This window comes from Scaptodrosophila lebanonensis, unplaced genomic scaffold (genome assembly GCF_003285725.1).
Source record: "Scaptodrosophila lebanonensis strain 11010-0011.00,11010-0021.00 unplaced genomic scaffold, SlebRS2 tig00000113-arrow-arrow-pilon, whole genome shotgun sequence".
Lineage (NCBI taxonomy): Eukaryota > Metazoa > Arthropoda > Insecta > Diptera > Drosophilidae > Scaptodrosophila > Scaptodrosophila lebanonensis.
The window spans coordinates 2,409,489-2,423,932 of NW_022060575.1; the positions used below are offsets into that span (position 1 = coordinate 2,409,489).

At 41.1% G+C, this 14,444-nt stretch overlaps 1 protein-coding gene across 4 annotated transcripts; it reads left to right on the plus strand.

Annotated features, from left to right (window-relative positions):
* Window positions 1-576: 576 nt before the first annotated feature.
* Window positions 577-14,325, plus strand: LOC115628308 (tyrosine-protein phosphatase 1). 4 transcript variants are annotated; one of them, XM_030524359.1, is made up of 11 exons: window positions 583-719; window positions 871-1,006; window positions 8,206-8,658; window positions 10,694-10,801; window positions 10,868-10,960; window positions 11,029-11,170; window positions 11,234-12,068; window positions 12,182-12,849; window positions 12,929-13,553; window positions 13,617-13,794; window positions 13,864-14,325. In XM_030524359.1, exons 3-11 carry the CDS (start codon window positions 8,509-8,511, stop codon window positions 13,951-13,953), a joined length of 2,889 nt encoding a protein of 962 aa, XP_030380219.1. In that variant the 5' UTR covers window positions 583-719; window positions 871-1,006; window positions 8,206-8,508; the 3' UTR covers window positions 13,954-14,325. The 4 variants fall into 4 exon arrangements, with proteins under 4 accessions (XP_030380220.1, XP_030380219.1, XP_030380218.1 ...); XM_030524360.1 differs by lacking the exon at window positions 871-1,006 and having other exon boundaries at window positions 577-719; XM_030524358.1 differs by having other exon boundaries at window positions 583-1,006.
* Window positions 14,326-14,444: the final 119 nt, after the last annotated feature.

Genomic DNA, 14,444 nt, shown 5'->3' on the forward strand with positions numbered 1-14,444 from the left:
TAGCATTCTCTCTTGTTTAAGATTTGTTCTGCGTTGGAGTTGACGGGCTACTACATAATTGTAATAAATTAAACACGGTAATAGTTAGTGATAAAGTTGTTTCCTATTTAAATACAGCTCTATTTTAAATTATATACGCTTATTTTTAACGTGAACTTTATTACATATACATACAAACATTTTAAATTTGTTAATCTTCACTAAGTTAATTTGATTTATTTAATATTAGATTACAGTTAAAACTCGCATGTAAAAGGTTTTAATAGCTATGAGTGATACAAAATATAAATTTCTGATTTGCGCCGTTCGACAGATGGCACTTATCAAAAATTTATTCAGAGCTGCAGTTTTAAACCAGCGCTTTCGATGATAGCATATTTTTAACGGATGTTAGTTGAATTGCAAAATAGTAAATTTTATTTAAAAAGTAAATACTAGTTGAAATACCGCAAGCGGCACTGCTGAGGTGGCGACGTTATCGATAATGGTATTTTCACACCACTGTCCTCTCATCGAGTACAAGCATTTGCATAGCTTGCGTAAAATATACTCGATACTCAGTCTCTTAATCGGTGGCCGACGGGTCGGTTTGTTTTATTTTCTTGCTTTTGTTATTGTAAAATGTGAAGACTGAAGTGCATATCAAGCTGTAATATTCTTCGCCTAATCCCGGTGTAATAATTGCCGTTCGCTTTTCACTACATTTTACGTGTTACAAGGTATATTTCGGTTGCGGCTTTGAAATGTTTTTTTGTGTTTTTCATTGCCACTACCTGCGTGTGTATGAGTGAGTGAGTTCTTGCCTGTGTGTATGTATGTGTACATGATTCAATGGAACAACATACATACAATTGTACATAATATATTTAGCGTTTCGTCAAACGGAACACAAACCAAGTTTGAAAATTTTAATGTAAACAGCGAGAAGAGGAAGCTGAAATTGTCTATAGATAAAATAGAAGTGCAGCCGATGATGAGAAACAGAACAAGAGGGACGGCAAAGGAGGTAAGGAACGATTTCAGTATTATTGTTGCTCCCTCTTTCTTATCATCGCTGCTGACACATACACAAGCGCATACAGGCATGCATGTGTATTTTTATGTATGTATGTACATCTTCCTGATTTGCTTGAATTCAAAGTACAAACCACACACATGCATATGTATGCATGTACATACATACATACGCACACACAGCCGCAATTTACATCCCGCCTACGTAAAGTTGTGCGGGCAATGAAAGGCCATGCAATGGAGGAAGTGGCAGTGCAAGCACGGCCTGCAGTTCCAATGCCTACAAATCGTTTAATTACTTAATCATCGTATTCCTGCAAATGATATAGATTTGTAATAGAATGTTTCGAACAGCTGTTACCAGAGAAACTCTTTACTATAAACATACAGTACTCAAAATACGTTCACATGTCTCCGTCTGTATGTTTCAATAAGTATTGCTCTCACAATTATCGCATTAAAGCTTTGCAGCTTTCTTTTGAGGGACACAGATATTATAGATATTGTTTAATGTTAATAGTTGTTTGGTTTTTTAGTAAAAACATTGAAGCCAAATTGAACATTGAGAATGTTGTTGGTGGCCAAAAATTATTTCTAATGTAGAATTGATTGAGCGAAGGGTTGTAAGATTTCCACGAAATTTGTGGCGCATGACAATGTAGAAATAAAGTGCTTGTTGTAAGATACAATGAACGGTATTTAGCTTCAGCTCAGACTAATTAGATTAGATTATTATTAGATTCAATTTGACCGCTCCTTTAATATGCTCATTTATTTTGGAAAACATTAATGCGAAAAGTTTGAGGTTTACTTTTAACAAAGTTCGAAGTGTTTTGGTCGCCTTTCTTTCTTCTTCCTGTCGGGGTTCCAGTGTCAGTCCCCGTCACCCGCCTACTGGCAATCGTTGTCAACTTAACACAGATCCGCCTTTGAGACTCTTAAATGCTAAGGTAGTAGGACCATAATCCCTAAAGCCTGCTTAGCAATCGAAAAGTAATGTGGGGCCGTCTGCTACTTCGACGCAAATTTGTGCGGCAGGGCACACTTAACGGTAAGTAAAGGTAGAGGCAGTGGCGCTGTATGAAAATACGAGCAATTGGGGAGACAAATAATCGGACAGTGAACGAGAAAAGGCGTGCATATACCTGTGTGTGTGTGTGTGTGCCGCCCGGGTCTGGGGTGTTGTTGCATGTGAAATATGAACACGAAAATAGCATGAGAATGTTCAGGGTGCCGCTCGTACACATACATATGTACACTCAGTCTTTCATACATACATACATATCATGTGCATATGTAAGTGTATGTCTGAGCATAAGCCCAGACGCAGGCGACCAGCAGAAGCAATAAAAATTAAAAAGCAAACAACGATAAGCGACCCCATCCTCGGCCCATAGACCGCCCTGACTAAGTCATATGCGTGTGGAATTCTCAGAGTGTGTGTGTGTGTGTATGTGTTGTGCCACATGGCAACCCTCTGCGCTCGAATTACTGTATCGGTGGCGGTCGGCGCACTTAAACCCAAACAAATGCAAATGCGCACGATAATTAATGCAGATGTTGTAATTGATGCGTCCCTGGCACGGCACAGCAGCAACAAAATCAATGATGTCGTCGCCTCCAATGACGCGTGCGCCTGCTTGAGAAGCAGCCCTAGCACCTGTTCTGGCTACTGCTATCGAAACCTCAAACTTTACCAGACTTTAATGAAATTTACTCAATTTAAAAGCAATTTTCTATGTTGCTGAGCACTTAGAGCAGTTCAGTTACGGGTATGGCGGAGGGGTGAAGGGGCAGAGCGGATTGCATTTGTCGGCTAATGCGCTTATACCCCAATTGCTGTTTGCTGACTGGCCAGTCATTGAACGCGACGCCTGGCGACCACCTGCTGGGCCGCATGGGCATGGTCTGTCATGCCACACGCGACCTCCGACCTACCACCCATCACCCATTTTCCCGCATACGTTTTCCTTTGCGTGAGTGTGCAGAAAGCGTAAAGTTGCTTGGGCTGGCAAATTCAATTCAAATGCTCATTAATTTGTGGATGTTGGTTGACTTTGAGTTGCTCGATGGCGATATTTTCAGCTACCCTCTTTCGAACTAATTTGGGTTTGATTGGGGCTGCTGTCATATCCAAAAATACCTATGGATATACCCTGATGTTTGATGGACAGCACAAGCTTGTCAGATATGCCGTAATTGGAATTGAGTGACACTCACAGTACCTGAATCCCCAGCCCTGCTCGCCCTTCGCCATCCATAGACAATCGCATTGCTTTGTTCTTGACTGCTTCTTGTGCCCTACTCTGTTATGTGGTCTCAAGTTTTAAGTTTCGCTTCCTTATATATTTGCCATTTAGCAAGTTCAACGCCTGTGGTTTCCATTACCTCGGGGTATTTATATATATCCATATATGTACTATATGTATTTATTTAGTTTATTTATGTACGGGTGTGTATGTACAGATGCCTGTTTGTAGGTTGCCAACACGCCACGCCTTGTCATCGGAGTGTTTACTTGGAGTTGTGTTTCTTTTGTTTATCGCACTGCAATATTCGCGGTTAGGTATCTAATCTTTGACTTAGACTACACATTACATTTATACTAAATATATAAGTATGTATGTGCAAATGTATAGGCATTTAAAATTGACGAAATGAAAATATAAGTACATATTTAACTTTTTTAACAATTTAAACAACCGTGTAAAAAAAATACATTGATCATATGCAAAAATAGGGGATTGGATCTCTAAAGAAATATATATGCAATTTTTGATTTTAATCCGTGTTATATTAAAATCGGGTAAAAAGACCGTGTAAAAAAAGAATTGGGTGTAATCGAAAAAGTGTTATTGAATTCATCATATTAATTTGGATTACTTTAAGACAACATTCAATTAACTTGAAACCCAAATAGAGAAAAGTAGAAAACAATAATTAATTTTAGTTTCCCTGGCCTGAAAAAGTCATTTAAAGATTTAACATTCGCATAACTCGAAACATTATTTAATACCCCTTTGCTGAAGTGGCAACTTTAGAAGTAATGGACAGTTTTAATTTATGTTTTTTAACTATTGTTCATATCGTATAATTTGAGTTATATGCTCTTATTCATTCATTAATACTCTGTATACGACTCTTGTGTCTATCTAATTGCCAATGTCCAGCTGAGCAAACAAACTTTGCAGCTCTTTCCATGGCAAATTAATGCCGCTTACATTTCATTTGAGGTTCCCATTTCTGGCTCCAGGTCACGAACAAAGAAAAAGTTGCAACGGAAGCTGTTTGAGGCAGTCTCAGTGACCATCAGCGGTGCCCCAGTCTTCTTTTCGGCCACATAAAAATAGAAAGAGAGAGAGAGAGAGGCAGAGAAGAGTAAACAAACAAAGCGGAATTCGCAATGAAATCAGCATAATTTTAGCCGGTGGCACATTTGGGGCCGAAAAAGTCGGTCAACGAACCGAAACTTTTTGTTTAAAGCCCATTGTGTACATTTAATGTTTAAATGTGTGAGTGCGTGTGTGAGTTTGTTTGTCCGCATATGCACTTTGTTTACAACAATAAAATAAACCAGCACTGTGCACTTTTATTCCTATAAATGTACATATATACTTACAAGTATGTGTTGTACATACATATTTATTAACAGCTCGTTCTCGTTGTCCCCCATTTCGGTTTCAATTAATAATGACTGTAACAAAAAACTTGATAATAAAAAAAACAAAGAAACATGATCGAACTCTATAGGTGGGTAACTCGACTATGAGATACGCTGTATCGCATATGGGTTATTGCTATAACAGTATAAACGATCGAATTCCTCTAGCTACAGGGTGCGCAATCTTTTATGTCGGTATGTAAACATTGAATATCTTTGAAAATAAACAACCGATTTTCAAGTATGAGATATTTTTATTTAATTTGGTACTTTACAATTTCTTGAACTGAGGTTTTCAACACTGGTCTACTCAAGTCAATCGGTTCACTAATGACAAAGTTATTCAATATTTACATACCGACATAAAAGATGGCGCACCCTGTACATGATTAAGAATTTCAAACAATAGCTTATAACAACTATGCTGAATAATTTGATTTCAGGCAGTTAAGTTTATATAGCAAGCTAGTATCTTATAAGTTTTCTTTAATAATTTTTTTTGTATATTTCAAGAACATTTAGCAAATTCGAAGTAAATATTAAAGGCGCCGTTCTTAAACACTAGAGTTTTTTTAGTCAGATAATTAATGCGTTCTAATAATTGTCAGAAATACAAAATGCTTCTATACCCTTTGGGTACAGGGTAGATACAGCTGAACTAGAATTCGTTCGTTTCCCCCGTGCAGCTGACCGACCGTTTCATTTAGTGTTGTATTGCCATAAAGGGAAGCTCGGCCCGGCACAAAGGCGATAACAACAATAACCACTATGGCTTCCACACAAATATGGCTAACCGATCCGATTCTTTGGCCCTCGTTTGCACGGCGTGGGCGTTGAGCGTCCGAATCTCTCACACAAGCCATATGACGCAATTCCATTTGTTTACAACGTATTTAACCTGTTGGATATTTGAAAATTCCCTGGCTGCGACCGAATTAAAGTGAGGCACTCTGGGCACAGTCTTGTGCATAATATAATATATAGTATATCTATATACACATCTACTTTTCTAGGTATATAGTGTAGGTAGATATATATATATATATATATATGTACATACATATGTATGTGCAAATTCTCATTAGGTTGGGTGCGCTAATGACTACCTGGCCTGATAACAGGCGAAATGTTCGAGTACTTTTGGTGCGCGACATTTAAAAAGCCTCGGGCAGGCAGCCTAATTAGCACATTCAACACCCAGGTATCCATCCACTAATTCATATAATCATCCTCCGTGCGCATTTCGTATTCACGGGTTTTCCAATCATTTTCAGGCAGTCAAATTGATGATAGCCAGCCTAACGCCCGCTTTCTGACTGTTGCGGCCGACATCATAAATATTTTAATGCCGCCGACATTGCGCACATTTGTACATTTGCACTTGGCCAACATTTTCGGCTAGTTGCCAGCAGAAAATTGTGAATACAAATATATATATGCATGTATATATCTTCGGTACATCTCGTGTAGGTGTCCGTACATATAGAACGTACGATTTGCTTTCTTAATGGAATTGGCAAAACCGATCGCTTTAAGATTTCTCATTACATTGAATCAGTCCCAACACTGGAATAAACTAATAAGTACCAAATATTGTTACACTATGCTAATTAACAAAGCTTGTACCTGTAACAGCTAGATGAAATAATTAGGCGGTATATACATATATGATTTTATATAACTCGATCAGCATATGGATGAGTCGACATGGAAAGTTTGGTGGCTCTAGAAATATGGACAGAAGGTTACCATAAAGTTCGATGTTTATGTTGTTTATTATCGCCTCCTGCCAGTTATACGAATATACATATATTCGGCCTTCTTATACTTGTATAGCCATTCAACCTTCGGGTACAGGATATTAATGACATAACGTTAGGGACCTGAATATTGTTGCTATTCTGCACATATTATACACACATGCATAAATATAACTTTATGTACTTGCAATTCAAAAGTAAAACAGCAAACGTGCCATTTATATTTCGAGTGAAACAATTGCACAGAGCTGACGACATCATTGGTGGACGTGTCAACACGCCACGCTGGTCGCCAAATATCGGACTATCCACGAGTATTTCACTTACTGAAAGAACTTTTGCCTGTACGAGTATGTACCCAAGTGTAGGTGTCGAATCGATAGATTTCCACTGTTACTGATGGTATGTAAAAAAAAACACTTTAAAGATTAAAAACTTATCTTTTAAACCAGAAGGCAATGTGCAGAACAATACTTACTCTTTGTTTTAAATTGTAGTATTTGTCCAGTTTAAAACAAGATGGAATTCAATATAGTTGCTTATGTAGAATTTCTATGGGCTTTTCCAACATTTTTTACTGCTGAAACTCATACTGATACTGTCTCATATTATTCATAGATTTGGAAATGGGTCGATATAGCCGAGCCCGTCCTTATGAAAGAAAATATATCGGAAATCCTAAAATCGTTCTTTTAAACCTGCAAGTTTTATTTTACCGATCCATTCACAACTTATTCGCTCTATTATTATAAAATACATATTGCAATTTGGCATTACATTATTGTTATTTATCTGTGAGACTTAATCTCATTTCGATTGGGCAATTGTACATATGTATGTAGAAACGGGTGTATTGGCCATATTCTGATTTGAACGTTATTTAAAAAATAAATAATAAACATATTGTAAATAGAATGAAGCTACATTTGATGCCAATGCTGAATATGCAATATTATATAACATGGACGATGTGGTAATTCCTTCTGACCTAAGGTATTATGCCCGTTGAAATGGTAAACATAAAACATAAGACAATAGCCACATATTATTGATTCAACCCAGTTTAGAAATGTCCGACTAATTGCTAGTTAAAAGCGAAACGCAAAGAAGGTTAAAAATGCAGTGGAAAGACAGCACACATCGCATACCTATGTACATACATACTTGTATATCTACAGTTCACTTGAAAGCGTTTAAGCCAATTACATGGCACATCAATCATAACAACAGACGATGGCAAAGCGTGTGTTTATGAACTCCAATGTGTGATTGTGTTTTATTTACTACTAGTTAACAATTGGCCGATGGCCAACGAAACAGAGGCGAGAGACGGAAAGGTACTTAGGGCCTGGAAATTAGTCATCTCCACTTGTCGATTGCAAGTGCAAGACAAACCCACGGCGTTCAAACATGCGCGCACGGCCTTAACAATCTCTCCGACTTGTATACTTGTCTGTAAGGCAGAAAAGAGTGGTAAATAAAATAGAACAACAACAAATGCAAAGTAAACAAATAAAAATTTAAAGAAAAAAAAAACGAAAATTCCGCATTACTAGTATATGTAGTTGTGTATAGTTGTAATGGGCCCGGCCCACTTGCCCCTCCCAATGCCATGCCAACCGTCCATACATATACATACATACAATCATGTGCTTGTGTGTTTGTGTGAGCGGAAGAGGCAGCCAAAATGGGCCATGAACAGGCCAGGCCAGTCGTTAGCACTTTTAATAACCGCTTATTCTCTCTCTCTCTCTTACCCTTCATTTGCAGCACTAAACAACGTCAATCAAGCACATCCAACTTCAGATCCATCCAAAAGAAACAAAACGCAACGGAAAACGTCTAAGCCATAAACTGAAACATCATCAAGTAGACCTAACGAGTCACTCCTCCACATAAGCCAATTTATCGAATAAACAAAGCAAGTCAACCGAGCAAGTAGTAGGGCTGACCCCAAACACAAACACACATACAATCGAACACCCGCCTCCACATACGAACCCACACACACACACATACACCAACAACTACAACTACATAACATATAACAGGACGGCACCATGGAGTTCGGCCATGTTTGAGCGCTTTCGTTTGAGCAACCTTAGCAGAAACTTCCGACTTCGCCGAGGCTCCACAGAACTGGCGCGCGATAAGAAACAGCAACGGCAGCAATGCGTCACCGTCTTGTTCCTAGATGACATCACGCACACCTTTCGGATCGAGGTAAGCACTGGAATGAGGTACAATACGCACTCGCCTCTAAGAGCTCTGTCCAATAAGAGATATTCTTGCATATGAGGATTTCTAACAAATAAAGCAAATGTAATTACATATTATTATAGAATAATTGCCACGTAATTTAAACATTTCTTCTACAAGGTGGGTCCAAAGTAAACAGGACTTTTAAAAAAAAAACAACAAATGGTTTTTTCGGCAAAATCAATTTATTTTATTCAAAATAGTCTCCTTCTGCTTCAATACAGCTTTTTGCACGATCCAAAACCATGTCGAACGATTGTATTAGCTCGTTGGCCGGTATGGCCGCCAGTATGCCGGTACAAGCGCTTTGAATGGCCTCTACGTCTGCATAACGCTTTCCTTTCATTGGCAAATGCATTTTTCCGAAAGGGTAGAAGTCGCACGGTGCCATATCAGGTGAATACGGCGAGTGGTTAATGGTTAAAATGTGATTTTTGGTCAAATAATCGGTCACAAGCGCCGATCGATGAGAGCAATTTTTGGTCGTCAGTCAATTTGTGCGGAACAAACCGTGCACACACGTTTCGTAAGCCCAAATGTTCGGTCGAAATGCGGTAAATCGATGTTTTGGAGATGTTCAATTCCATTTCCATCAATTTCAATGATGATTTCGGCTGATTTTTGATGAATTCACGCACAGTTTCGATGTAATTTTCGGTGATCACGAATTTTGATTGGCCCACACGTTGATCGTCATTTAGGTCCTCACGACCACTTTGAAAACGTTGAAACCACTCGTGCACTCTGCTACGGGATAGACAATCATCGCCATAAACTTGTTCCATCAATTGAAACGTTTCGGTAAAAGTTTTACCTATTTTAAAACAAAATTTAATGTTGGCTCTTTGTTCGAAGCTCATTTTCGCACCGATAACACAAACATACTGACACTTAACGCAATAACTCCACTTCCAATCGATGAAATGTCATGAAATTCTCACTGGACAATCGATAAAGATAGCAGATTCTAACGCACTCTAACGACTTATAGATAGCGCCACCAGGGGGCGCTAGATTCAAAAAGTCCTGTTTACTTTGGAAAGCACCTTGTATAATTCTAAGCTACACCAATGCAAGGTAGTCCATGGTTCTTTAAAAAGTAAGGCGGACTAACTGCCCTTAAAATGTTGGCATATCTGTACGCAGAGAAGACCCCTATGATTAACCCGATATCATTTTAGCCATCCGTTAAATTGGTTATCTATGGGAATTCAAAGGGATTGTTGGCCGCTGCCAACACTTTCATTACTTGGTGCAACCAAAACTCATTGCTTCTTGCCAAGTCTCCTCCAAGGTGGTACTTGGCCGCTGTCTGCTCCTCATAACCAAGCTCAGCTGAGTGTTGCGTCTGCATAACTATAATCGAATTAATGAATACATATGTATGCGCATAATAATTTTATGCTAACCACACACAAATTGCAAGAAACGAAACGTGGCTAAAACAAATCCGTAGAAAGTCGCTCGTTCGCAGATCGGTTTTCGTTTTTGGTTTGTCTTCCATTGGAAAGGAAAAGTACATCACTTTCATCTTTGGAGTGCTTGCGTTTCGCAAGGCAGCGACTAGATAGGCAGACAGACAGAAAGATAGTCGGTCGAAATGACTAACGAGCGACACGCACTTCTCAAAGCCCCATTGTTTTTACAATATGTATAAAGCTAATTTTTCTTTCTGTATTCCACCTGCCAGTCTTGAGTAAATGAGCTTGCCCTGATTTCTGACTGAATTAACGTCATTTGTTGTCATCGCGTATGCTAGCACAGACATTTAACCAAATACCGTTTCACTGTGAGAATGCCGCCGACCATTAACCCGATTAACTCACATTAAACGTATTTAACTTCCGCTTTATTAGGAGCATTAGTCTTCATTTTGCAACTTATGAGGTTTCTCTGAACTATAGCGATATACTATCAAGATCATTATAAAGGGAATTAATTTCATTTTATCCGAAGGTGTTTCTTGAATTGTTATTGACCCTCTGGTGTGTATTTTCAGAAACGTGCTAAGGGATCTGAGCTCTTGGATCAGGTCTTTCAATATCTCGAACTATCCGAAAGGGATTATTTTGGGCTATTATTTCCACAGAAACCCGGTGATGTTGTCGTAAGTGCTTAATCATGATGAAGTGGAACTTGCTCGCTTTAATAATTCGATGGCGTCTTCTTTCAGAGATGGGTCGATGCCCAGAAGCAGTTCAAAAAGCAATGCAGCAGCGTCTCACTGGACAACGATGCCGTTCCATTATTAGAGTTTAGGGTTAAGGTGTGTATTGATGGTTGGTAGTCCCCAACAATGTCCCACAACCTAATCAACTGTCAATTGGTTCTCAGTTCTATGTAAGTGATCCCAGCAGATTGCAGGAGGAGTTCACACGCTACCAGTTCTACCTGCAAATCAAGCGAAATATTTTTATGGGAAAACTGCCATGCTCCAGCAACACCCAGTGCCTGCTTGCCAGCTACACGGTGCAATGTGAGTGAGGTTTGTAGACCTAATCGGTCGTCTGTTAATCTCTCCCCTTCCCCACACTTTTAGCTGAATTGGGAGACTTCAATGCGAGTGACCATCAGCCCGGTTATTTAAGTGGAATGCAGCTACTGGTCGAGCAGACAGCCGAGACCGAGCGAAAGATTTGCGAGCTTCATAAGCTGCATCGTGGCCAACTGCCTGCAGATGCCGAATACAATTATCTGGAGCACGCCAAGCGTCTTGATCTGTATGGCATAGATCTCCACAAGGCCACCGATTCGAATGGCATAGAATTGCAGTTGGGTGTCTCGGCTGTCGGTCTGCTGGTCTTCCAACACGGGCTGCGCGTGAACACCTTCTCCTGGTCCAAAATGGTGAAGGTGTCATTCAAGCGAAAGGACTTCTTCATTCAGCTGCGCCGTGAGCCGAGCGAGAATTATGATACATTGCTTGGCTTTGGGATGATTTCGCATAAGCATGCGAAGGCATTGTGGAAATCCTGCGTGGAGCATCATTCGTTTTTTCGACTGAAACGACCGCATCGTCTTTCGCGCTTCCTTAACATCCGTCTGGGTTCAAAGTTTTATTATTCGGGCCGTACGGAGCTGCAGGCAGTGCAGGAGTCGAAACAGCGCACTCGCATCCACAAAGTTTTCGTGCGCTCACCCAGCAAGCGGTTGCTGGCTAGTGGCTCTGCCGGTGGAACACCGCTGCTAAACGGAGGCAGTGGTTCCGACACCACTGGCAATGGCAGCGTATCACACAATGGCAAGACCACCGCATCTATACTGACCATCACAAAAACGAGCCGTCCCCACGACAACAAAGTCACGTCCAAAGAGGCCGAGTCGATGCCCCGCAAGGCCTGGGAGCAACAGAGCGACGAGTACGATATTCAGCTGTGAGTAGCGACAGTAACCTCTTTAAACCTCTCTGGTTGAACATGTTTAGCATATACTCTGTAATATTACATTAGACTAATGTTTTGTAATCTCTTTTATAATATCTGCACAGTGATGTCGGTTTAATTGAGCAGTGCACGCGCCGTTTCGAATCGTCACCCATACCGCCAGCTTACAGCTCCGGCCAACACAGTCCATTGCTGTTGCCGACAACCATTGCGGATGCGGTACAGGCGCCTGATAGTGGTAGCGACCTAATCACGATACGGCTGCTGGCAGATGAACAGGGACGCTTTGGGTTCAACGTCAAAGGTGGAGTGGACCTGAGTCTGCCAGTGCAAGTTTCCAAAGTGGTGCCGCACACGCCCGCCGACCGCTGCACGCCGCGCGTTTGCGAAGGTGATGAGGTGGTCATGATCAATGGTCGCGATGTTCACGGCCTCAGACACGAGCAGGTGGTGACTATGATACGTGAATGTCGCCATCAGGCCAACGGCGAGCTGCTGCTCACAGTCAGGCCGCATCTTACAACGCCGCTCCTCGAAGAGGAGCCACTGTACCAGTATGTGCCGGAGAGCGATGAGATTGGATCACACTCAAATCTGCTGGATGGTGATGCGTTGTTCACGCAAAGTCTGCTCCTTCTCAGCGATGGGCTAGCTTCAGGAGCCCTGCTGGCCCAGTACGAACTAATGTACCGCAAAAACCCGGATTTGGCCATCACGGAGGCTCGCAAGCCGGCTAATGCTGCCAAAAATCGTTACCGCGATATCTCCCCATGTAAGTGCGAAAGACAAGCCTAAACTAGCAACCACGTCTTAATTATTTTGCATTCTTCATATTTCTTGTTACATTTTAGACGACTGCACCCGAGTTTCGCTTGTTAATTCCCTGACCGGCGACTACATCAATGCCAACTACGTGAACATGGAGATACCTGGTGGTGCGGTAAATCGCTATATAGCCACCCAAGGACCTTTGGCAAGCACAACGACTGACTTTTGGCGCATGGTGCAGCAGGAGAGCAGTCATCTATTGGTCATGCTGACAACGGTTATGGAGGCCGGCCGGCAAAAATGTCACCAATACTGGCCCGTAACCGGCGACGAACTGCAATTGTCCGAGGGCTTCTCCGTACGCTGTCTTAACGAGAAGCCTGATGAGACCGGCAGCTTCGTTTTTCGCGAGTTTGTGCTTAGCGATCGTCGCACAGGCGAGCAGCGTCACATTCAGCATATGCAATATCTTGCGTGGCCTGATCATTGCGTGCCCTCCGATCCCAATCTGTTCCTGGAATTTACGGAACGCGTGCGTGCAGCGCGCAATCGCACATTGCTGCAGGAGATCGAGGAGAGTTTGAAGCAGGTGCGGCTTCTGGATGCCGATGCCGATGAGAATGGCGGTCTGATGAGTGAGCGAAAGTGTGCGGCAAGCAATGGTGCAACGCCAGAAGATGAAACTCCAGTCTCGACTAGTGTGCACCAGTAAGTAGTGATTCATAATGTGGCCCATAACCTCAGTGGTAAATGTTTAATTCCGCTTCACAGATGCATCAGTGCCGCCAATCCGCCAGTCATTGTGCATTGTTCCGCGGGCATCGGACGCACTGGAGTGCTGATACTCATGGACACGGCGTTGGCGTTGATGGAGGCACGCGAGCCTGTCTATCCCCTAGACATTGTGCGAACGATGCGCGACCAGCGCGCTTGTATGGTGCAGAATGTGGTAAGTGCACAAATATTGGTTCCAGTCGGAAAATACAAAATTTTTATTTCCTTCTTTCTCCGTTTGTAGAGCCAGTATCGTTTTGTATGCGAGTGCATATGCGCCGCCTATATGAAAATATCGCGCAGCAGTGCGGCCATCAATGACGATGAAGATTAGCAGGGCTTTTGAAGAGGTGCGCGGAAAAATGCCAAAATTCCAGCTGCCCAATTGTATTCAGAATTTAAATCTACTCTAAGCGCGCATAAATAGAGCCCAGTTTAAAAACCCACGGAAACAATCTTACAAATAATTGCTAATTTTTGTAGAGAAACCAGTCTCCTCTCTTCAAGCGGAAAGCTAAGCCCCTTTATGCATAGCACCGACTATGTCTTTGTCTTCAATCTTTAACAATTACAACACGTACATCATCTATCTTATTGTTAGAATGTAGAACTATTATATTACTTATTTGTATCTATATGTATGTATTATTCTTATTGTATATCTATTCTCTTCCAAATGGGAAATTACACGCAAGTGCTGCTGAAATTCAAAGAAAATCAATTCTAAATTTTAAAAACAAATTGCGAAAAAAAGGACAAAACAATCTACCTAATCGATGTATACAAAACGAAATGAATAAGACAAATGGCCTATTTATTTCCATT

Excerpts from the sequence above, each read along its gene's own strand:
- LOC115628308 (XM_030524360.1), top strand. The coding sequence starts at position 8,509 with ATGTTTGAGCGCTTTCGTTTGAGCAACCTTAGCAGAAACTTCCGACTT. Across the intron at positions 11,171-11,233 it reads TGCCAGCTACACGGTGCAAT|CTGAATTGGGAGACTTCAAT; the intron begins GTGAGTGAGGTT and ends CCACACTTTTAG. Across the intron at positions 13,795-13,863 it reads CTTGTATGGTGCAGAATGTG|AGCCAGTATCGTTTTGTATG; the intron begins GTAAGTGCACAA and ends CTCCGTTTGTAG.